The sequence below is a fragment of the Chlamydotis macqueenii genome, chromosome Z (genome assembly GCF_036417535.1).
Source record: "Chlamydotis macqueenii isolate bChlMac1 chromosome Z, bChlMac1.mat, whole genome shotgun sequence".
In the NCBI taxonomy this organism is placed as follows: Eukaryota; Metazoa; Chordata; class Aves; order Otidiformes; family Otididae; genus Chlamydotis; species Chlamydotis macqueenii.
This window is the reverse complement of record NC_141593.1, coordinates 15,970,048-15,995,481: the sequence shown is the minus strand read 5'-3', so window position 1 is coordinate 15,995,481 and position 25,434 is coordinate 15,970,048. Positions and strand designations below refer to the sequence as shown.

Genomic DNA, 25,434 nt, shown 5'->3' with positions numbered 1-25,434 from the left:
CTTCAGGCATTAAAGGCCAAGTAAATTCTAGTAAACCCTAGATTAATTTAATATCTTCTTCTGAAAGTTTAAGAACTAAACTTAAGTATTTTCCGTCCAGATCAAATTGCATTGTCATGTTGACTGACATCTCCTTAATCATATTAACTATTTCACTTGAACATTCTCAAAATTGTATGTATTAAAAAGTAGCATATATACCTTAAAGCTTCCATTTATAAATAACATCTTTTCGACTGTCTGTCTTAATTCTTACCTTTAAAAATTAAAAAAAAAATGCTCCAAATGAAGGGCAAACTGAGTTAAATATAATTTCTTTTGCTGCCAATTACTGATACAATTCTTACTCAAATGTCATAATGTTTTGCTCTCAAAACCTGCTGAGGTTTCATTAGGTATGAAAACAGTCAAGCCTTTCAAGAATGACTGTACTCACCTGCACTGGATTTTAACCTCACAAAATTTCTGAAGCAGTCAGAGAGAACAGACTGATTACCAGATGAACAGTATATTTGCCTGAACAGTGAAAAATTATTTGGAAATTCAATAGGAAAGCTGTTTTTTTTCTGACTTTTAGGTGTTTAATGCGTTTGTCAAGTGCTTGCAAGAAGTCAGTGTTTCAAACAATGGCCACATCTTGGGTTATCTTAATGGCTTAAGAGTAGGATCACATTTGAAGGACAGACCTGACGATCAGTCACTATGTGCATCGGATTATTTCATGAAAATTCAGCAAGTGTTACAGGTTTTGTTCAAAGAGGGAAACGTTCTGAACTGAAATACAAAGGTCAGCTATTAGGCCAAGTACTCATAGGCCTACCAATAGTCTCTTATCTAAAACCAACCAATAATGGAACTAAAGGTCTCATTGATTTGCATCCAGTTACACTGTGTCCATGACTAAAATAGTTTTTCAAGGGCTTTCAGCTTACCTTCACATAAGGCTATGCATTTTAAATTACGGCTTTGCAAAAATTGTGACTGTTGTCCTTTCTTCTGTGACTGAGATGTAAAAACATGAGAAAACTTAATTAGTCCAGTAACACAAACTGAGTGAAAAAGTAACAAAGGAGAGGGCTGCTATTTTCAGTGGTTTGTTAATGAACAAACATACAGGTAGTCTTTTAAAACACTTCTAATCGACTTCTAAATGTAACAGAATTTCTAAAAGCATTTCTATTATTTGTTTGGATTACTGTAGGAGGGATGTGACCTCTATTATCCAGAAATAAAAGTTTCTAATTATTACAGAATGAATAATATTATTAGAGCTATCAGTGTTACTGATAAACAAATTGATAATAGAAAAAAAAACCAAAACAAAACAGGTGAATTTGATCACTGATTCTTTTGGCCTTGCCACTTCTGAGGGCTTCTGCTGTTACATACCAATCTCTCTCCAAAGACAGACTATTCTCTAGTTTCTATGTCTTAACTAATAAGAAAGACGTAAGATTTCTTTCTCAAAATATAGCCCTACAGAGAAATGTTATTAGTTTGCTTTAGATAAAGCAGAATTGTAATGGTTTATTATGTAAAAAACACGAAAAAGAAAAACTGACTTGCTATAAATGAAATGCTACTAATTTTCCATCAATACATACTCTAAATCCCTTTGGCATCATTCTTCTGCAAGTCTAGAAGTCAGAAAGTAAAGACTTGCTAACGGTCATAATGCAATCTGTATTTCATTTTCATTCTCTTTCTAAATTCTTCTGCTCAGAACAGAAGGGCACAAGGCCTGCAGTATACTCTGTAAATTGTTACTAAAAGCAGTTGGGCTGTATTTGATATTTGCAGTCTCTGAAGTTGTGGGTTTTTTTCAATAAAATAAAACTGTTAGCTTTCACAAAGGGGATATTACCTCCTTTTCAGCTGTCAAGTTCCCAAGCATAAAACCATTAATCTTCCAGAGATGACTGATGTACTGTACCTGTGATGTATTACTGCCCTTACTGCCTGAAGCTGGTTCATCTTTAGCTGACACCTTCTGCTGCTTCTTGTTCATCCCTAGAATATTAAAATCATGTAAGATACTCTGGTATATAAATACCATAATAAGGAAAATTAAGCATGGAGACTAAAACAGGTAGCACGATGGCAATCACAGTCCTTTGCAAGGCACCTAATAAGCTAGTTAAGTTTGGTTTTGAATATCTCAATTTAATCCTGCAATTGTACATTTGCATGTATTGCAAAAACCTTAGGAAAATCAAGTTAGCATCAAGTAGGTGCAAAAGCAGATAAACATCAGCTTAAATGCAACTTAATTCAGCTCAGGAATGCTCTTAGGTGGCTGCTTAACAGAGCAGCATGTCAGCATGTCTTGAGTCTAACTGACTTTATTCAGGCCAAAATAACACAGTCTGATTTACTGTGGGTCAGATGATAAAATCAGGAAAGAAAGAATTTTAGATATTAATCTTTTAAACTTCACTTAGACTTATTAAAAGTCAAATTCATTTTTAGGAGTAGTTAATTTATTTAAAGTTTTAAAGTCTACCTTGGTTTAATTAATTTATCTACACGTAAAAGTATTAAATTATTTGTCAACCATTGGACCTAGTTTCCATCTCAGAAATCTAAACACCTACCTTTGCACCTTAGATCTCTTTTATATTCCTCATGTTGGTTTATATAAAATTCCTATATTGTATGCCACTACAGGCTTCCTTGCCTTTCCAGTATCCCCTATTTCTTGGCAGTTTGCAAACACAGATTGAACTATGGGGAAGTTTAACTCTTTGAAGGAGCAGGGAGTGTAGGACTCTTCTGTGGTTTTTATTGATATTGATATTAGATACTTCATAGGAATAAGGCCTCCTTTCTGAGGGAGACTGGATGGAAGGGACCAAGAAAGTTAGAGAGATGAGAAAAAACACACTGAAGCTGACAGAGCAGTGTTGTCCCAAAAGAAGGGTGTTTTGTTAGATAATGATAATGCAACTTCCACTTTTAGGGAGTCCTAAAAAGCTTCCATACTTTTCAGTAAAAATACTAAAAATCAGAAAGTGTAACTAAAACTCTCAGAATTATCTACATGCACACAAACACACATTCAACTACAATAGCACTTTCATAAGTGAGGAAATGGTAAATACCACATACTAAAGGAAAAAGTTACCATACTTTAAAATTTCTTAAGTTTCTTAATATACACATTGGTGTTTCGTGTTTCTATTTTGCTTCTATTTATGATTTAATTTTTAGATGGAAAACTTTGCATGACTTACTTTTGGATTTACTAGTGGGGCAAATTATGGTCCCTCCCCTTCTTATGCTAAAATAAACACATTGTCCTGTACTTTCTATGTAATCCTGACATGGCAATACTTGGGAATAGTCTTAAATATATGCAGTTGAACATGTCTATTGATGAATATTTGTTTTGTCAGATCAGTTCGTAAAAGCCCATGAATCCACAGATAATGTCAGATGGACTTAGGCAAGTACTGACAAAAAAATCACAAACACAAAGTTGGATTTCCGCTGCATAACCAAGACCTGCTCCATTACACACAGTATCCAGCCTTAGCTACTACTTACTTCAAGCATGGTTTCAAAATACTCAGCACACTGGAAAATGAGGACAGGTATTTAATAAGGGAATTTAGATTTTCTCTTTTTTGAATAAATTAAATCTTGGTTGACAAAGATAAAATTTAATACAGTGTTGTAACAGTGAAGCTGGTAAGAAAAGCAGTAGACTAAGATACCCCTCTATATTTCTCCAGCTTCAGAGTGATTTATAATTATCACCTGAGTAACCAAATGATATGCTTGACAATGGACTAAGGTAGATTCCACTTCCAAACATTGCACCATGGAGCTGAAAAAGAGCAGAGTGATTGTTTAACATTAATTTGGTTATCAGGACAAAACAATAATCACAGGAACAGGTGACAGTATAGATAAGCATGTGCCCCACTGCACTGGTTTGTTGCCTGGTAATAAATGGTGTCCAAGGAAGACTTTAAAAAAACTATGCTGCAAATATAGAACTAAAAAACTGTACATTCTTGAAACCATGTCCAAATGCCCAAACATAATTTTACATCAGACTTACACATAAAATTGTGTTTTCTGTTTTTAAATCTAATATCACCATGGAGGATACCTATATGGTCAAACACACCCTCAGCCTTAACAGGGCTAAGTAAGCTCAGCACACATCTCACATCAAAACCTTGGCAGAAAGCACACAGCCTAAGCCAGCCTCTGCGAATCAACAGCAGCAACAGCTGCTTTTGTTTTCTTCAAGGTAAGAAATGAAGAGATGGTGATGACACTGGTCATATGCTATAGAAAAATGTAGTCACTAGTTAGCTTGAGTACTGGAGGAATGGCCTCAGTTAAGCTGTTGCCTGAGCCAATTCAGACATGCATATCTAGTCACTGCAGGACTGTGCTTTAGCTACAAACCTAACAGAAGTCTGAAAAGAACAGGAGAAAGGGAAGACTCTTCTTCAACAACATCACTGTTCCATGTCATGAAGTTTGGGCTAAGCAACAAAAGTGAGCACTTTTTATTAGCCCTGCTGTCATTTTCTTGTCTGGAAAGTGGAAAGTATGAGTTTCACTTCTCCACCAGGGACTGACTGCTTTATGTGGAAAAGTCTTTAAAGAAAACAAACAAAGTGGCTGTTGGAGCACAAATGAGAACTCATATTATCTCCTACATAGGTAGATGTTATGATCACTGGGCTCGAGAGTCATACTCAACTTTATTTTTTTTCTCTGACCCAATGACATTTTCATTGTCTCTGCAATGTGCCAGAGCTCTCATAAGAACATGCAAACATGCTTTCACTTCTGCAGATTCTACAATGTTGTGTAAGATCTTGGTGGGTAGGTATTTCTCCTGGCTGGTTGGTACTAGGGTAAATAGGATTAACTGGGCTTCAGGTATGCCTTAGGTGTTTGAGAGATCTAAAAATGATAACCAGTACAAAATACTTCTGTTCCCAGTAGCTCAGCCTTCAACACAAAAAAAAAAAAAGCATAAACAAAGAGGTCTACTTTGGTTAATTTTGGTGTGTAAATCCTGCTTTCTTGGTGAATTATCTTCCAAAGATACTAATAAAAACACTCAAACCACTAAGAGGAACAGTAGAGATTTCCATTTCTTTTTTAAGTGTCTTCTGTAGCCCAATTCTGAGTCAGCATCCTGGGATCCTCCTCCAAGTTATCATGGACTTAGCTCTGGAGAAGAGCTGTCAAAACCCTCATGCTAAAATACTCCAAGTTACAGCTCCCCAGTCCCACTGGTGCTGCCTACTTTGCTCTGCAATAGTGGTCTCCTAATGATTCAGCCTGAAAAAATGAACTGAAGTTTGCAACAGCTCCCTCCTGCCCAGTACACTCATATTTCCACTCCCAAGGAAACCAGAGGAGAGAAAAGATGCTGTAAAACCAGTTCCTGTAAATCCAGTGTGCTCTTGATTCCTATAATACAGAGATAGGCTCTAAATTTTAATCCGGAGACTTCTTTAGAGCAGTACTGAGCTAAGCCTCCTGGAGGCGCTGCTGTGCAATGTAAAATTGAAACACTGATTCCAGTAATGGGATTTTCTAGACATTTTAGCAGACACATGATTTCATTTTAATTGCATCAGAAAAGTACCTTTTCCAGGAAACAAGACCGTATTTGAAATCATCCCTTTTCTCTACTTACATGACTACCAGAACCACACCCTCTGAAAACTTGCCTAAGCTAGTATGTAATCAAGCACACATATGTTAGCTGAAGTCCATTCCGTCTACTATTTACCTGCAGCCTTGTATTGGAAGCAACAACTAAGCCGTTCCTCAGGATTGAATGCCAATTTTCAATGTGTGAACCACTGAAAAAATGATAAAGAAGGCATTAAAATCCTCAGAGTAAAATGCAAAATTAAATCAGTAATCCTTTATAAAGATAAATTCACATCTGTAAAGCTCAAATAGCAAGAACAAAAAAATAGCATGGCATTTTGATAACCTTTGATTAATATGAATATATGTACTTACTGAAATGCAAAGGTACTTCCATAGAGATTTTTAGCAGCTCTGAAATTGGATTCTTTGGCTGGTGGACTGCTGAGAAGTAAGAACTGGTGGGGAGTGTGCATAAACTTTAGTTGCTATAAAATACAAGAGTGTACAAGTGAAAAGAAGTTGATTAACACAAAGGCATTGTATTTCCATAATAGTAGTTCTTAAGATACCAGGCTGTTTTGTACAATACATGACTACACCTAAATAACTAAATGAACTAAGTTGAAATTGGTCTCATTACCATAGTTTTTACCCTAAATCAAACAGTAAAAAAGTCTTTCAGTTTATGAAACATATGGAAGTTTCTGAAACAGATTTCAGCCTAATATGGCTCTAGTTAAGTAATTAAATTGAACAATTTCATGACAGTATTCTGATCAGAGCTCACTTTGAATTAAGGCTCAGATTTGAAATGCTGCAGATTACTGTACCCTTAATCAGAGGATCAGAGGCACACATACTCAGAAATTAATCTCAGTACCATCCTGCTAAAATTAAGAGCTATACTCTTTTTAAGGTGTACTCATCTGGATCTGCTGGTACACTGTGTTTGTGTGCACTGCTTTCTGTACAATTCTGTATTTAATATTCTATATGGTAACAAAATAAATAGTGAAGTTATTCTCACCCAATCTCAGATGACTACAAGGTAGACATTTGTATTTGAACTACTCACTTGAAATAGGATTTTCTGAACATTATTCCTTTGACCTGTCTTAGATAGTCACAATATAATTCTGAGCCATGACCTGAAAACTGCCTATTTCTCTCCCTTGTCTATTCATGGAGTCCATGTGAGTAGTTTGAATGTAGACATCTACATTCATTTGGCTAAGAGACTCCCACCTAAAATGCTAATATCAGCCATGAGAAATGAGAAAATAATAAAGAATCCACAGACACTTACCCTATTCACTGGTAGCTTCACAATATGTGATCTGTTACTAGAAATAACCCTAAAATAAGAAATAGTTAGATTTATTAGACATGGTAACCAAACAGAACTTTTCTTCTTAAAAATGTGTTATTAATGAATAGCTACCATAAAGCATGCAGCTGCAGGCCTTTGAACTTATCAGATGAAAGTAGACCCAATCTTGACTAGAAAATGAGAAAGTGAGAGGCCGTACAACTAAGTTGGAGTCTTTCCAGTGTTTTCAGAGGGCCCAGATAAGGTCCAGAAAAAGTCCAGAAAAAACTACAGTTGCAAATCTCAACCCTGACATTAATTCTGTCCTGGTTTTATTTAGTGAGGGGGGGCTACGGTGGCAGCTTCTGTAAGAAGCTGCTAGAAGTCGCTCCCCTTTGTTCAGTGGACTCGGCCAGGCCTAGGGTGGACCTGCTGCGGGCGAAGGCCGAGCCAATTGGTAACAGAATGTTCCTTGATAATGCCTCTGTGATAACGTATTTAAGAAGGGGAAAAAGAGGAAAAAAAAAAAAGGGAGAAGAAGTGAAGATGTGAAGACACTGAGCAGGGGCAGAGAGGGGAAGGTGCGAGCCTTGTGGGCCTTGCAGCACTCACCCTCTGGCCTCCCGCCGGGCAGCCATCTGGGCCTGACTCAGCCCGGCCTGGCCACAAAGTAGAGATGAGATGTGATGAGAACCTGAGAGGCGTCTGCCAGCCAGTTGTGAAGCATTTTTCTTGTGAGAGGAACAGCTGCAGATGCCAAGGTCAGTGCAGAAGGAGGGGGAGCAGTAATGCTGCTCCCAGCAGAGATTCCCCTGCAGCCCGTGGTGCAGCCCATGGTGAGGCCGGCTGTGCCCCTGCAGCCCATGGAGGCCCACGGAGGAGCAGAGATCCCCCTGCAGCCCGGGGAGGACCCCACGCTGCGGCAGGCGGATGCCTGGAGGAGGCTGTGGCCCATGGTGGGCCCACACTGGGGCAGCCATTCCAGAAGGACTACACCCCATGGAAAAACAACCCACACTGAAGCAGTTTCACAAAGGACTGAACCAAACTGCTTTAGTTTTAATAATAAATGAATAGTTTTCCCCTAGTTGAGTCTGTTTCGCCTGTAACAGTAACTTTAAGGATTTCTCCTTGTCCTTATCTCAAACCTCAAGCCTTTTTCTTCTTATCTCTCGCTATTCTCTCGGAGGGTGGGGGGAGTGAGAGAGAGACTGCGTAGTCTGGTCCTGATTGGGGGCTATACTACGACAAATTCTTTGAATGAGCTTATACCAATGAGACTAGTGAAGTGATTACTTATTCAACTTGGTACTTTAATAATTATAATCCCATATGTAAGTCAATTTTATACCATTGTAGAAGAGGATGTGCAAGTGGGTCTTGTTTATCCATCTGCTTCTTTATTTCCAAGTAAGGTGCCTAAAAAAGAGTAATTACGTTCTTTATTTCTAGTTGAAATCATGAGGTTAAATTTTATATGTTACAATGCCCTTTATTTAATCTATTAAAACAAATACATGGGACTCATTATTAGGCTTAAATCAAGTTTTACTGACATTTAGTGTTGTACAGTTCTAAAAGTGTTTTGACAACAAGAGGAATTAATACAGCAATTATTATTACTGGAATAAAAGAACAAGCATATAATTAGCATAAAAATGACTATATTATAGCAAACATTGGTGATCTCAAGGAGAACAGCAGAAGACACCTATTTACGTTCAGCTCTTGGATTAAGAAATTGGAGTGGAACTTCACAAAAGTAAGTCTCTCAAAATATCCCAAGATAATCCACTCCATTTTTAAAAATTGTTTCATGGTATAAACTGGTAAAGTAAAATGCTGTATCAGCTTAGAATCCCTTTGAAAACCTTTCTTGATTTAAATCACAGTGCAAAGCATCTCTTTAAAAGTCTTCAGTCCAAGAATTATTTTAACATTAAAAAAAGCAAAATGGTAGTTATTTTTCTTTTTAAAAGACATTATATTAGGTAATAGAAATACTTGATTTTTAAAAATTTTTACAATATGTTACATTCAGTAACAAAAGTATGTGAATTTTAATTTTCAGCTTATTTTACTCTGCTCTATACGCCTCATTCTTCATCCCTGATTCCCAAAGTACTTCACGTATTCATATAGAGTAAGATTTATAAACTGTTGTGAGGTTATATTAAATATAGCAGTTTGAAAAGCAAGGTACATGGGACAGATTTCAATAATCAGTTATAATCAGCTGAGTTGTTTGGGAAAGGACGTGTAACAATAAACATAAGTACAGCTATCAGATTCTATCCCACTCTGAATACTGAGAAATCATATGGTAGTAATCCCAAGAGACCCAATCTTCCAAGTCCCCAACCAGCTGATCAAGTGTTTTGCTATTACAGAAATAAAGCTATCATTCAGAACACTGTCACAAAATCAATTTCTTTTGCTTTGGAAATAAAAGACCCAGTTTGGCTTTGATACTTCCAGAAACGCAGCAGTTGGTGATTATCTCATTACAATATCCCATTCTGCTGTTATCTCTTATTTAAACTTCAAAAGATCTGAGTTCTGCTTCATCACTTTTATTTGACTGCCATTATGGATATTCTAGGTTTGCTATTTTTAACACACATTTAATATTATTACAGCTCTATAGGAAAGAGATGATGCTACTGACTTCCCCACCCATCACAGATAGCAATATAAACATCTTCCTAGTTCTAGAAATAGCGATTAAGTTAGGAAAAGGTTTTTAAACTCACCTGTGTCATCTCTCTAATAGAAGTGATACTATCCAATGCTTTCATGACTCGGTCATAATTCTTCTTCTGATGTAACATAAAATAACAAATAAATTAGAAGACTAGTAGTCTTTGGCTCTACAAAAATCCAAATTCTCTGAGTATGTATAAAACCAAAGCTAGGTTGAATGTTCAGCAAACTAGTCCTTTCAAACATTTCTAATCAATAGCTACCTTCCACCTCACGCATAGACTCTCATTCATAGCCCAGGAGAATTCCTTGAAAAAATATTATCATGATGGTTTTTCTTTGAATTTCACTGGAATCTCCAACACACTGAACAAATTAGCTCACTTTTAAAACAAATATTTGTAACTAAACATAGGTTCTGACAGTTATTTGGACAACATGCGACGAAGTTAAATAATGCAGTGACCCAATATATTTTAAATAAAGTGCTAAATAAACAGATGTGTTTACTTTGCTAACAGTTCTACAAAACATCAGAGGTCCTTCAGTTGCCCCTTTTCTTCACTCTGATTCTTGCCTACCTTCTGCTTGGGAACCACTACCAGACGGTTCCACCTTTTCTGAGTGGGTGAGCTTAATAGTCCATGCTTCCCTAGCTCCATATGTCATATGACCTTCAGGAGCTTCTGTGTTCCCCATCTTTGGGTCTTGCCAACTTCTGCCCATGGGCTTTCACTTTGCCCATGCTGGCAGAAAGCTCGGGGGAACTGGTGTGGGCTCTGCTAGCCCAGAGGCTCTCTCCATTCCTCTTCTGGTGTGACCCTCATTCATATTCCCTCATCTGCTTCAAACTCCTGTCTTGCACAGCCACCAGACTAGCTGTCTCCTCATCAGTCCTCTTCCAAGCACCCCCGGCAGGTCTTCCTTCCCACACGCTACAGAACACACTCACTCCTTCCTGAGGAAGAACGACTGCTAACTGGCCTTTGTTCAGAAAAAGCTAAATGCATCCCAATGCAGGACATACAAAGTTCTCATTTACGCCCTTGGGGATGGCTCAAGTGAGATGTAATATTTCACGGCTTCTCCAGGGCTTCCCTGAGAGGCAGTACTTGCAGCCTGAGGACCAAGTAGTGCCAACACAATTCCTTACTTCAAAACTGATGCTTGTACAAGTACAAAACTCATCTATTATGTCAACTATTGATAAAGTTACATTTAAAGACATAACTGTTTGCAAATTAAAAATTAGATGACAGCAATAATCACTTTAAGAATAAAAAGATGGACTGGAAATCCCTCAGTTTACAAGGTCCACACTTCCCAAAGGCCATATTTTTCTTTATGTCCCATGTGTACACTGAGAGAAAGACACTAAGAATATATAATTTTGCATCTAGAATTTTTACCCGAGAATAATTTCTTGGCTTCAGCATAACTTTGAACGCAACTTACACTTTATACTCTAATACCTTCTCAGAGACAATTTAAAAAGCTACAAAGTTCTGAAAATAGTCACATGCTTGTGCTATATTCTGGAGCTGTTTCTCTTATAGTAAAGGACACTCCTCCAGAAGAAGGCTTTGCTTTGAAATCTCACGCATGACTAAAACCAAGCTATGACATAATGAAAGATAACTACTTACCCGGGGGTTAAAGGCCAGCATCTGAGGATCATTAGGATCAACTACAGAAGGATATGGCTCAAAAATGACAACCTTCCTAGGTGACTCTAATGCAGACCGACACATGGATACTAACAGATCAACCACCTAGGGACAAAGCAAAATATTTATCCAATAAACTTTCATACTGTATCTATCTTCCAGTCTGCTTTTTTTTTTTTTACACATTATAGTAATAACATATTTCATCATTACCTACACAGTATAGTTTAGGACTGAAATTTTTCCACTGACCTCAATAGGCTTCAGGTTCAGCCCTGCTACATTATTGCAGGTGTGTAAGTAGAATTAGTATATGGTTCTAAATCTATTATCATGTCAAATACATTGCTTGCAGTCCTGCTTTCTCTTGTGCACATGTGCTAATTCCTGGAGTAAATTCATTCTCCAGGGAAATGAAGTTGTGCTGGACCTGTGTATCTCTGTACAGCAGACACCAGTGAAAAATGTAGCTCAAGAATAAGGGTTTGTGAATCTGTACCACTGCTTGCTGTTCTCCTGAAGACTGCAATCACAGAAACACTTGTAAACATTGCGTCTGCTAAAGCCAGAACAGTGCCATGATTTAACAGTCATTTGCACTGCTCACAGTGGGAGAACCTCTTCCTTCCATCCTGTTCTACAAAATTACAACATGGCTTTGAATATCTATGATTTCTGATGTAATATGTACACAGGCAGGTATTCACGTATGTGCACATAGGCACATACACAACTTAGCAACCTATTTCTAGATAATTTTTTTTTAATTTGTAATTCAGAGGTTAAAAATAGAATACAGTAGTCACAAAACGGAGAGAATGCAGCTTTCTGGCAGCTGTGAAATCTAAATCCAGATCATATTGAAATCTAAAGTTGCTACATAAAAATGTAGCTGCAAATTAGCTCCCTTTCTCCTGGTTTTTCTGTGCCTTTTGAAAACATTCTTGTGTGAAAAAAGACTTTTCCATGAAAGAAAGGAAAAGCTGAGATGAGTTGTACTTAGTAGGCATCCCTGGTTCCTCCCACAACTCCACATGGATCAGATCTCATCTCACAGCTCAAGCTATTCTACGAGTTATTATATATCTGCCATCGTAGCTGATCATTTGCAAGAAAAAAAGAATGATGGCCCTTTAGAGAAGTAGAATGAAAATAAGAATAATGATGAAAGGGAAAAGGAACTGCATTGCAGTGAGTCATACTGTTCCTGTTCTCCTCCTCTGCTCCGTTAGCATCAACGGAAAATTTTCTCCATCAGTTCAAAAATATTCTGTTAGTTCCAGTTATGAAATATCTCACATATATTGAAAAATGAAGTTATTTAAATAATGATTCCTTCCTCCATGGTGCTTTGATTTCTTTCCAGTTTATAATACCTGTGTGATGAATATTTCAAAAGAGGGCATCTGCATTAGCATTTACTAAGGAGACCAGGAGTCTGCATACACAGCCATGTCAGGCAACAAGTCTGCAACTGTTTAAATGTATGGCCATGAAATGGAGCCTGTGTTAATACACCCTGCTTCTCAGAAGCACTTCTTAGTCTCCAGTTGCAAAACACTACTAGGGAAGAGTTGTTTGAGTCCCCAGTCACTACATTAAGTCCCCAGTCTTAATGTAGTGACTCAAAGTTGTCTTGCTTGTGATTTGCATGATGGGACTTGGTCTTAAAATTGGCACAGTTCTTCTTAGAAGAACACCATCCCAAAGCCCTTCTTTAAGTCACCTGTTGATAGTTTTTTTCTCACCATGATACCTGCATATTGCTCTGACATAGGCAAAAACGTGCATCGGTTAGACTTAGTTAAACCCTTGATTTCTCCTGAGAGCACTGTTTTGCGCTGATGAATGCAGAGTAACTTAAACTGGGAAGTAAATCTAATAAAAACATTATAACACAAACTTCAGTATGTGTTCCTTGGTAATAGGAAGTGCTGTGGAGCTAGTAAATTACAGGCCACCTGACCAGCAGGACCAAGAGGATGAGGCCCTCTATAGATAGACAGGAGCAGCCTCATGGTCATATGTTCTGGTCTTCATGGAGGACTTCAACCACCTCAATAGCTCTTGGAAGGACAACACAGCAGGGCACAGGCAATCCAGGAGGTTCCTGGAATGCATTGATGATAACTTCCTTCTGCAAGTAATAGAGGAGCCAATGAGGAGAGATGCTATGCTGGACCTTGTTCTCACAATAAGGAGGGGCTGGTGGGGAATGTGGTGCTCAAGGGCAGTTCAACATCCTTAGGGCAGGAAGGAGGGCATGCAGCAAGCTCTCTACCCTAGACTTCAAGAGAGCAGACTTTGGCCTCTTCAGGGATCTGCTGGGCAAAGTACCATGGATAAAGCCCCGAAGGGAAGAGAGAGGCCCAAGAAAGTTGGTTAATATTCAAGGATCACCTCCTCCAGGAGGAGCAACATATCCCAATGAAAAGAAGGCAGGCAAAAACCCCAAGCAGCCTGCATGGATGAACAAGGAGCTCCTGGACCAACTGAAAATCAAAAAAGAAGCCTACAGAGGGTGGAAGCCAGGACAGGTAGCCTGGGAGGAATACAGAGAGATTGTTCGAGTAACATGGGATCAGGTAAGGAAGGCTAAAGTCCCCACAGAATTAAATTTGTCCAGGTATGTCAAGGACAACAAGAAAAGCTTCTTTAGGTACGTCGGAGATAAAAGGAAGACCAGAGAGAAGGTGGGCCCTCTCCTGGTTACCTGTTCAGCCTGACAAAGAGAAGGCTCTGAGGAGACGTTATAGCAGCTTTCCAGTGCCTAAAGGGGGCTGATAAGAAAGATGGGGAAAAACTCTTCAGCAGGGCCTGTTGTGATAGGACAAGGAGCAATGGTTTTAAAATAGAGGGAGTGTTCTGGTTTTGTTTAGTAAGGTTGGGTCTAAGGTGGTAGCTTCTGTAGGAAACTGATAGAAGTTGTTTCGTCTTTGTTTAGTGGACTCGGCCGGGCCTAAGGCAGACCCACTGCTGGCCAAGGCCGAACCAATTGGTAGCAGAATGTCCTGTGATAACGCCTCTGCGATAACGTATTTAAGAATGGGAAAAACAGGAAAAAAAAAAAAAGGAGAGAAGATGTGAAGCAGCTGAGTGGGGGCAGGGAGGGGGAGGCGTGAGCCTTGTGGGCCTTGCAGCCCTCACCCTCTGGCCTCCCGCCGGGCAGCCGACTGGGCCCAACTCGGCCTGGCCTGGCTGCAAGAAGTGGAGAGGAGATGAGAAGTGAATAAGATGTAAAAAGGATCTTGAGAGGCGTCTGCCAGCCTGTTGTGAGGAACGGCTGCAGATGCCAAGGTCAGTGAAGGAGAGGGAGGAGTAATGCAGCTCCTGGCCAAGATTCCCCTGCAGCCTGTGGTGATGACCATGGTGAAGCAGGTTGTCCCCCTGCAGCCCACGGAGGCCCACGGAGGGGCAGAGATTCACCTGCAGCCCGTGGAGGACCCCACGCCGGAGCAGGTGGATGCCTGAAGGCGGCTGTGGCCCGTGGAGGGCCTGCGCTGGGGCAGCTGTTCGGGAGGGACTGCACCCCGTGGAAGAGATGACCCACGCCGGAGCAGTTTCATGAAGGACTGTGCCCCGTGGGAGGGACCCCATGATGGAGCAGGGGAGGAATGCGAGTTCTTCCCCTGACGACGAAGTAGCGGCGTAAAACAACACGTGATGAACTGACCACGACCCCCATTCCCTCTTCCCCCCTGTGCTGCCCGGGGCGGCGGGGGGAAGGCAGTAGAGATATGTTAAGCCTGGGAAGAGGGAGGGGTGGGAGGAGGTTATCTTGTTCCCTGTCTCATTCTCCTGCTAGTTTTAGAAATAAATGAATAGTTTTCCCCAAGTCGAGTCTGTTTTGCCCGTGACGGTAATTTTAAGGATTTCTCCCCGTCCTTATCTCAAACCTTGAGCCATTTTTCTTATATCATCTCCCCCTATTCTCTTGGAGGGTGGGTGGAATGAGAGAGAGACTGCATAGTCTCTGATCCGGGCTGAACTATGACAGGGAGGAAGATTCAGACCTGACATAAGGAAATATTTTTTTACAGTGAGTGGTGAAACACTGGAACAGGTTGCCCAGAGAGGTGGTAGGTACCCCATCCTTGGAAACATTCAAGACCAGCTTCAACAGGGCTCTGAGCAACCTGATCTAGTTGGAGATGACCCTGTTCCTTGCAGGGCGGTTGGACTAGATGACCTTTGAAGGTCCCTTCTAACCCAGACTATCCTATGATTACATAATTCTATGATTCTAAGTGTCCTTACAGCTGGTCCTGAACTCCTCCTCCCTAGCAGGAGGTACTGAAGTGTGTAAGTTAGGATTAAAATATTTTCAAGGAAGACAAGATGACACTTGCTGATGACAACTCTCTCTTATGACATCAGTCTCTCATATAGTGCCTATCTCCAGAGACTCCCTGTGTCTGAACTATCAATAAATTAGGCAATTAATCTTCATGCATTTTGACTATGTGACTAAAATAATGCAAGGTGGGTTCGGGCTTGATAGTTTTAGAAAGTAGAATCACTTACTATTAAGGAGCAGCCATCAGAATATTGGGAGTGACAAAGTAGGGGTGTATACCTTAGGAAACTAGCTGAAAGCACAGCAGAAAATAACAGGATGTGATTTCTCATAATGGGAATCTATATTTAGATACAAAATGATTTGGAGGAAGATTCATCTGACAAACTGAACACGTACCTCTTACTAGTCAGCCTAGGCTCTTGTTATAATCAATGGAGAAAATAACCGCTGTGCTGATAGTCTATTCTGTGATTCACATCATCCTAAACTAACGTCAAAAATAGCTCGGATGAATCAAACCCTAAAAGTGCCGAATTCTTTTGGGAAACAGGAATGGTAGCTCAACCAGATCAGATGTAGTGAGCTGTGTGCAATGCTATCACTAGAGTGAGACTTAGCAAAATTTAGTCACCTAGATCCAATGGGACAATCAACAAAACCTCTTATCTAACTCTTTTAAGCATCATTAACATTGTAATCACTTCAGTACTCTAGAGCAAAGCTCTGTAGATGTAGAGGTACTCTAGAGATACAGAGCAAGCTCCGCATATGCCTGCAACAGTGATATCCTACATAAAACAAAGAGAGCTAACCAGGACCACCTCTCCTGTCAGCTGTATTTAAAAAGAGAAGCAAGAGCTATTTCTTTGTACCTGATGTACAATGTACATGTAATGTACCATGGAAGTCTGTACCTAAATGTACATGTAATGTACCATGTAAATGACTGAATTAAAAAAATAGAACTCTAGCTCCCCATAAACACACAGCTGAGGTTTTCAGAGGACTGAGAAAGAGGTGGGGCTTCATCAGCATCTCTCTCCACTTACAAGTTTACATGGGTATCCCTATGTTTGGTATGTTAGATGTTGCAGATGTAGCCATCTAACAGTCTTCAGACACCAGATGAAGAGCTGATGTTCAGATCCTGCAGTCATATTCTCAAGTGAAGAAGCTGGTGTACACTGCTGCAAGTTTCTTCCTTTGAGGATATGCTCATAGGCGGTATTCAGGCACTTAGCCGAATACTTTCTTTCTAGGGGCTAGACTCAGCAGTGCTAGTTAATGTTAACTGAACTGAACATTTACTCTTCCTAAAAAAACATGTCACTTACCATATAGATGCATGGTGAGTGATATGTGTTTAGGAAAAGAGAGGAATGCACTCTTCTGTGCATTAAGATCTTAAGATCTTAAAAGGATCTTAAACATATGATCTCTTAACTCTTGAATTTACTGGAATATAAGGTTAAATAGTGATTTGGAAATCAATAGTTTAAAATACTTTGTTTTAAGGCACATATAAAATTACAAAACAAAACAATGATACGGTTATAACTACATTAGTAACTGAACGTAGAGTCAGGACGCAAGCTTATATTAAATTCCTGATCCTTGAGAACAGAGAAAAAAAACCTATGTAGCAACATCACTAAGGACTTTCCCACTGTTATTTAATGATCAAAACAACAGATGCTCAGTGGATAGCTGCATCCCAACACCATGAACAGGAAGTAGCTTATTAATTGCATGAGAGTAGTAATGGCTCATTAGGTGAAAATAAATGGGAATTATCTCCAGATGACAGTGGCTGCCTTTATTAACATCCCAGGTGACCTAATTGAATACAACAGAACAAGAAAACAGGGTTACTCTAATTACATGGAAGCAAAACAATGGAAGCACCTCATTAGTACCGTTTGAAAATGTCATGCATAAACTAGTGTATTTGCAGCTATAAAGAATGGACAAATAAATCTTACCAAACAGTATTCACACAAGGAATACAAGTCAAAATAAATACTAGAAGAGACTAAGAAGACTGAGTATACCATAAAGAATCAAAGATGTAAAAAACATTAAACAATTCTACCTGAGCCCCGGTTGCAATTTCATCAGCAGCTTCATTCATCACTCCTAATGTTTGGAAAGCAAATACACAGAGCTCCCGTTCACAAACAGTGGGCTACACAGAGAAAGAAAGTTAATTACATTTTTGTAATAGTTTTGGGTTATTGATTTTATTATGTAATACCTACAACAAAACCCAAACACATTTGCTGTTAACTTTTTTCTTCAGCTATTAACTGCAACATTAATTTCACATTATGAATACATGTCAATTATTGACAAAGATACATTGGAGAAGCATTTTAATAATCTGAAGAACAAGTGTGAAGAACTCTAAAACTTCTAAGTACTCACAGAGGCTAAACCTAAAAGAAATTCAAACTGATTATAAAACAAAAATTACAGGTATAGTACCCAAAAGCCCTTAACACCATCCTATCAGACTGTGAAAACTCCCTACATAATTAAAACTAATAGAGAACATATCCAGAAACCAATGGGGGGCACACTCCCTTCATAAATGCAGGTTTATTCTTCACAGCTTGTTATTCTGCTGTTGAGAACACACGTAAAAATCTGATCTAGAAGACACATTTCTTGAAGAAGCTACTTTTAATATTATTTTAATTAATTTATCAATTTGTTTGTAAACTTCAAGAAAATGCATTATATTTTTCAAGAATAAACACATATTTTGGAAGGTCACATGTTATTTTAACAAATAAATATCTTCAGATATTAAAAAAAAATTAAAAACTGCTCTTGAATGCTTTTTTTTTGCCCATATTTTTTAAAAATTTAATTCCCAATGCCATCACAATGATCAAATTTAAAAAAGTATTTAAAATGCTTATTGAGTGAGAACTGAGCGTTCTGCCTACATAAAGAAAACAAAGCAGAAGCAAAAAAGAACATAGCTTTAAGAGAACTGGTATGTCTTCATAGGCTTCCTAATTGCTTACAACCCTCACAGCAACTCCACATTTATTTACCAAGAGATAATTAGGAGATCAAGTTTTTAAAGGCTCAAATAATCAATCAGACAGTGAATTGTAAGCCTTCAAAATGAAGAAATAATTGAAAGAAATACAAGAAAGAAACAAATTAAAACATTCCTTAAAATTACCTCCAATAAACATAACTTTTTATTACAATCTTGAAAACAATCAGAAATATTTTTTGTATACCATTTCTTTCAATCCATATTACTAAATCCTAACTCACTGAAACTTAAAACCATCTTTGGCACTACTGAACTTTTGTGACTAAAAATTCTGAGTCTAGCTACCACAATAATCACTAAAGGATTTGTAACGGTACGCTTTGAAGTTCAAGCCAATGTCTCTAGGAAGCACTTCCAGAAGAGAAAAAATGAACTGAGCACACAAAGAAAACATAAAATTCAGCTGAATTCTGTTTCAGGCAACAGCTTTGTCAGTAATAAGCATAGTGCTGTATTTGTAGTCACTTGTTTCATAGCCCTTAAAATATGCATTTGCTGGGTTTCAAAGATTCAAGACTTCAATAAACATCTGAAATCTACTGCACTGACATATTCTCACATCAGTTGCTTTACAAGAGCTATCATCTTTCAAGTCTAACAGAGTGTCACCCATCTGATTTATTTTATCTGCTTTGTTACATTGCATTAGGCAGCAGACTAACCCTAACATGATCCAATTCACTGTGCTATTGCACACTAGACAAAAAAGTACTTATTACTGTAATTATTCTTAGGTTTTCTACATTTAGAAGATCGTTAAATCATTTGCTTAGTTGGGGAAGCACAGTGGCACTACCACCTTGACTATCATAATCAACTGTGTACACAGACTCCCTTTTATTCCAGAGGAAGGAATGCTCTGGAATAGCAGAGCAACCTAAGTTTAGCCATGCTTGCCATGAAGAAAAGTGTTAAGAAAATACTTATTTTTGATATTTTGTTTACAACCTCAACAAAGTAAGTTATCCTGTGACTTAAATATGGCAAATGGAACACAGGATTTGTCACCTTTGCTCTTCCCGCACCTGGCCCACCCCCGGGTTATGGTCCCTGAAATGTCTGAGCATCTGGAGGAGGGAAGTTAGGAAAATGGTCATTTACTTATTGTATGGTATTTGAAAGGCCCTTTTTCTCTCAGGTGGACACTGGAGCTAAGATCTTAAGGCTAGAGAACTGCAGACATGAGGAGAAGCAAGACAGCAAAATTTGAGCTCTGAGGAGGAACAGACATAACTCTTAGGTTCCATACAATTCTTCTGATTTTATGTGTTTGATGAACCTTTATGCTCACTAAATATTTTGTCTCCGCAGTCTAATGGGGAAAATAACCCAAACTCTGTAGCTATATGGACACTTCAATAGCCTGCCTTCATATATGCACCCTGGATGCCTTCTAAGCCAACCTCCAGTCATTTTAAGGGCATTTTTGGATTGTTTCTGAAATTTGTCCCAATTTAATTGAATCAGATGCTTTTAACAAAAATTTCCCACAAGTGTTAGTAAAGTGTTCTAAAAGATGTTGGTATAGCCATTTCACTGTCCTCTACTCCAGTCATTAGTTAGATTCAACCATTTAAACTCATTTCTTTCCCTCCAAAATGAACAGATTAGCTTACAATTAAGCAAACATTTGGAGGGCTTTTGTTTGTCACACAATGGTAACTTATCTATTCAGTGTCAGATTTCCGTACTTTGGTTTTGTCCGCAATTGCGCGTGCTAGAACCAACGAAAACATAGGAAAACTAAGTTAATAAATCAATACTAGAAGACAGTGGTTAAAGAAAATCAGAAGCTTTATGGGGAAACTGGGATTCAAGGCTGCTCTCACACTGCTGTTAATGTTTTGCATACTGCCAGTGTGTTTCCCTTTATGGCATCCGCTTGTCTTTTCTCTTGTAATAGGAAGTGAGCTCTTGGGACAGGAACAGTCTTGTTCTGACTTCATATCATAAATATGAGAAATGTCCCTAGCCACAGTAAACAGACAAGAACAGCAACACTAACACATTTATAAAAGCTACGTTGTTCCAACGTCATTTTTGGATACCTTTATTTTGGTGCAAGTACACGCACTATTCAGCAAGCTGAACTTTGTAAGAACTTTTGTGTACAGACATGAAAGTACAGACATGCGGATCCATATCCACAAAGGCACAGAACATCCAGCTTCTATTAGGTTGCTAGTTTCCATTGTTTTCAAAGGCAAAATACATGACAAAATAGGGCTTATACAATTTAGTATATACTTACTAATGTGAACCTCATCTCAGGTGCATGCAGAAATTTTACAGATTACAATCACGACCTTGAGGGCATGCAGAGCTGAGTAGCTGGGCAACTTTGTTCTCAGCTACCTGAATGGGGCAGCTGTAACTTCTCTTTAACAGCAGCAGCTGCTAGTGGTCTCACATATACTTCATTTTCCACTTGAAAGGAGAAAATTAACATAAAGCCATTGACTTCCACAAAACTATTAGCTAAGTGAAGATCATTGGTGCTGAAAGACTATTTAGAAGGATAATTATGTCAGTGGGGGAAAGACAGAAGAAAATAAGAGCTGGGTAGTTAACCTGAGACTGCAAACGCTTGGAAGCAGAAGGCACCGCCAGAAGCAGAAAGCATTTTTTGAGCTTTTGAGGTTTCCAGATTTCTCCTTTAGCCGCTGCCATTCTTTGCATGCTCAGTAGCACCCACCCAGCTGCTGCTGTGATGAAAAAGGGCTCAATCAGAACTTCTGCATGCGACAATGCAAGTGTCACTTCTTACAGCAGTGACTGTGAAAGGCAGACAGTACACTCAGGTACTGTGACATATTCTGGTTCCTGGACTCATACACTACTTAAAATACTTTCAATTCAAAGAAGCAGAAGCTTTCATAGCTGATATTGATCTACCTTGCTGCTTTCTAATGTGCTGCTGCTGTTCTCAGAAGAGCAATTTGCTACCCTTTCCTGTATCCTGAGATGTCACACAGACACTAACGAGGCTGCAACATGACTGACATACCTAAAAACTCTTGATCTAAAAGGAGAAGCTCAGGGAAGGCTCATAGCCTGACTTACAGCAAATGTAACAAACTGTAAAGGTGAAACCATTAGCGATCATCACACTTCTCCTAATGAAAGCAACAGGTATAGAGGTGAAACATAACTTCAAATCTCTGTTCTGTTTCCTGCTTTCAACCATGGTAATTGTTAGTTTTTCCACAGAAGTAACTTCTGTCTTTATTACACTCAGCAGAAGGATGAGGATATAACACAGCAGCAATAATATTGAAAATGTGGATAGACAGATACAGAGAGAGAGAAAAAAAGAAAAGAAAGAAAGAAAGAAGAAAAAAGAAGGAAGGAAAGGAGGAGAGAAGGAAAGAAGGAAAGAAAGAAAGAAAGGGAAAAAGCAGGCAAGAGAGAAGGATGGAGGGAGGAAATGAGTGGTAGGTAAAGGTTTCTTTTGCAAATGAGCTTTCAAGTTTTTAAGGTTTATTTCACCATTTGTCAGTTGTGGATTTTTAGATATGTCTTACCTATATTTGTAAGAAAAGGCAAAATAAGATTTGTTGTTAATTGTCTGTCACCTGAGTCTGTATTACCTAAGGATGAGTTATATTAGGAGAAGTAAGAATAACATTACTGACTCTGAAACAGAATCCAGAGCTACAGGAAAGGTTCTCTTCTGGCTCTCTCTTAGCTTATATCTCCAAGTCATGCTTTCACATGAATTAACAAATGCCACAGAAACCTCAGTCATATCTACAGATCTGAGGTAAAAGCAGTATCTAGACGGCAGGCACTGATGAGGCACTTGCATACTTTACCAGTGCTGCTTAAACGCTGTATGTCAACTTCTTGTTCTTTGTAAGAGGGTTAGATCAAAGCACAATTATGAGGTTAAGATTTTTATGTTTTCTAGAGTATAACGGAAGGGTCAATTCAAAATTGCTCAAATAAAAAGTTGTGTATCTTAGAATACACTCCCACAGAATTACAAGGTAAAGATTTGAGTCCAAATCATATGATTTCTGTATTTAATTAAATCTTTACTGAAATAATGAAGAATTACCCTTAACTGTAACATAAGGCTCATCAAGCTTCAGATTTTAAGCAATTTTTAGTTATTAATGATCAATATTATTTTGAAAGGCAAGTTTAATGTACATCTGCCTACTTGATTTATAATTCTGAGTGAAGCATCCAGCACTAGCTCATAATGGATTAAAAAACTATGATTTATTAAAATTAAAATCCAGATTTGAATTTTAATAACCTTTATTGACAAGTTTTTGCTTTATACTAAAACATATATTGAAAAATAAACTTATTCAAATTAAATATTTACCTACTTACACTAATTTAGGAATTACTTTAAAACTAAATAATTAGCAAGAAGTACATCTGTGTCCTGAATTTTCAAATGAACTCAAACTACTACAGGGAACAACAGACCTGTTAATCTAATTTCAGTTCCTGGAAAAATCATGGAGAAGATTATACTGTGTACTAGTCAAAGGCATTTAAAGAACAATGCAAACGTCAGGCTGAGCCAGCATGCCTTCAGAAAGGGAAAGTCCTGTTTAACTAACTTGATATCCTTCTATGAGAAGGTCACCTGCCTAGTGGATGAAGTGAAGGCGGTGGATGTAGTTTTTCTGGATTTTATAAGGCTTTAGAGTCTGTCCCTCACAGTGTCCTTCTGGACAAGTTGTCCAGCCGTGGGGTGAGCAGGTTCATGGTGCACTGGGTGAAGAACTGGCTGAAGGGCAGCCCTCAAAGGGTTGTAGCGAATGGGGCTACATGTGGCTCGCAACCGGCCACCCTGCTCCCCGGGGTTCAATTCCAGGGCCAGTTTTGTTCAGTAAGTTTATCAACCACCTGGATGCAGAAGTTGAACGCACCATTAGCAAGTTTGCTGATTACACCAAACTGGGAGGTGCTGTTGACTCTCTTGGAGAGCACGAGGCCTTGCAGAGGGATCTAGATAGACTGGAGCACTGCACTATGATTAACAAGATGAAATTTAACATGTTGATGTGCCAGATTCTGCATGTAGGATGGAGTAAGGCTGGGCACAAGTACAAACTGAGAGAGGAGTGGCTGGAGAGCAACCCTACAAAAGGAATCTGGGGGTGCTGGTGGACAACAGGCTCAACAGGAGCCAGCAGTGGGCCCTGGCAGCCAAGAGGGCAAACCACATCCTGGGATGCATCAAACACAGTACAACCAGTCAGACAAAAGAGGTGATCATCCTGCTGTATCCAGCGTTGGTGTGGCCTCACCTGGAGTACTGTGTGCAGTTCTGGGCCCCACAGTTTAGGAAGGATGTGAAGGTCTTTGAATGTGTCCAGAGGAAAGCAATAAAGCTGGGGAAAGGTCTGGAAGGCCCTTTACCATAGGCATGTCCTGTGAGGAGTGGGTAAGGACTTGGACCTTGCTTTGTTTGGAGAAAAGGAGGCTGAGAGGTGACCTCATTGCTCTCTACAGTTTCCCGAGGGGGGAAGTGGCGAGGAAGGTGTTGGTCTCTTCTCCCTGGACACATGGGAATTGCTGAAAGCTGTGACAGGGGAGGTCTAGACTGAACATTAGGAACCATTTCTTTATTGAGAGGGTGGTCAACACTGGAACAGGTTTCTGAGAGAGGTGGCTGATGCCCTAAGCCTGTCAATGTTTAAGAGGCATTTGGATAATATCCTTACCAATAGGCTTTAACTTTTGGTCACCTCTGAACTGGCCAGGCAATTGGACTAGATTACTGTTGGAGGTCCCTTCCAAGTGAAAGAGTCTATTCTGTCTGTTTTATACTATAAGCTCAATTAAGTCAAGCTACTATAAGCTCTATAGGTATACACACTGCCAGAGGGCAGGAGGAATTTAATACCCTATCTCATTTTAAATCTCTGAATAATCTCACAATATTTATGTGATACATGGAACACACTGCTGAAAGACATGGGAGATACCACAGTGGTAAGCAGACACAACCTGTAGAAAGATGAGTAGACTGAGGCTGAGTAAGAAATGTCACTTGTTCTGTTTGGTTTTGTTTTGGCTGATCCAGATTTTATCTTCTGCTTTTCGTTTTTTCCCTGCATTCTTGGATAGCTTATACACTTTTTTTTTCATTTTTACTTCGCAGATACATAAATAGATGGCAAATAGACAAGCATTATGGAGTGCTAGCTGGGCAAGGTGCACTTTTATAAGTTCTTGGCAACAGGGAAAGCTATACTGCAGCCATTTTACTATCTTGGTAAAAAATAGTGATTGAAATCCATTCTACTAAAGTACTTGTGGTAACTGGAGAGGCTTTTTTTTCATAAAAAGAGATAAAACCAGCCTACATTACGGAGCAATGTCAAGAAGGACCATTCCACAAGGAGCTCAGAATTCCATAAGCCTCTTGGCTAAACTCCAGTCAGGCTAAACATATTTGTAAACCTACACTTTTTTTCATAGCTCAATGATGTAAAAACCTCCCAACCCTAAGCAGTGTACTGTTTCTGGAACATCAATGCTACCGTGTTTCTGTGGTGGCTAAGAATCTTATATTCAAAAGACAGAGAAATCCAAGTTAATCTTCAAGTCAACAGGAAGTCACCAAGGCCAAGATTTCACCCATAATGAGTAAATTGTAATTGGACACTTTGGGACGAAAAACATTCTAAAAATGTAAGCTTATTAATATAAGAACAGATATATCAGAATTACTAGACTGTACTTTTACAGCTAAATACAAACAACAGGTATTTCA

At 38.9% G+C, this 25,434-nt stretch overlaps 1 protein-coding gene across 1 annotated transcript in view; it reads right to left on the bottom strand.

Annotated features, from left to right (window-relative positions):
* Positions 1-25,434, bottom strand: part of PARP8 (poly(ADP-ribose) polymerase family member 8) — a 118,069-nt gene that overhangs the window by 3,508 nt on the left and 89,127 nt on the right. The window contains exons 15-24 of the mRNA XM_086770741.1: positions 17,709-17,801; positions 11,296-11,421; positions 9,700-9,765; positions 8,298-8,365; positions 6,944-6,992; positions 6,010-6,122; positions 5,771-5,843; positions 3,760-3,829; positions 1,934-2,010; positions 933-1,002 (exon numbers count right to left, since the gene is read on the bottom strand). Coding sequence (XP_086626867.1) covers positions 933-1,002; positions 1,934-2,010; positions 3,760-3,829; positions 5,771-5,843; positions 6,010-6,122; positions 6,944-6,992; positions 8,298-8,365; positions 9,700-9,765; positions 11,296-11,421; positions 17,709-17,801 — 805 coding nt within the window. The remainder of the gene's footprint in view (positions 1-932; positions 1,003-1,933; positions 2,011-3,759; positions 3,830-5,770; positions 5,844-6,009; positions 6,123-6,943; positions 6,993-8,297; positions 8,366-9,699; positions 9,766-11,295; positions 11,422-17,708; positions 17,802-25,434) is intronic.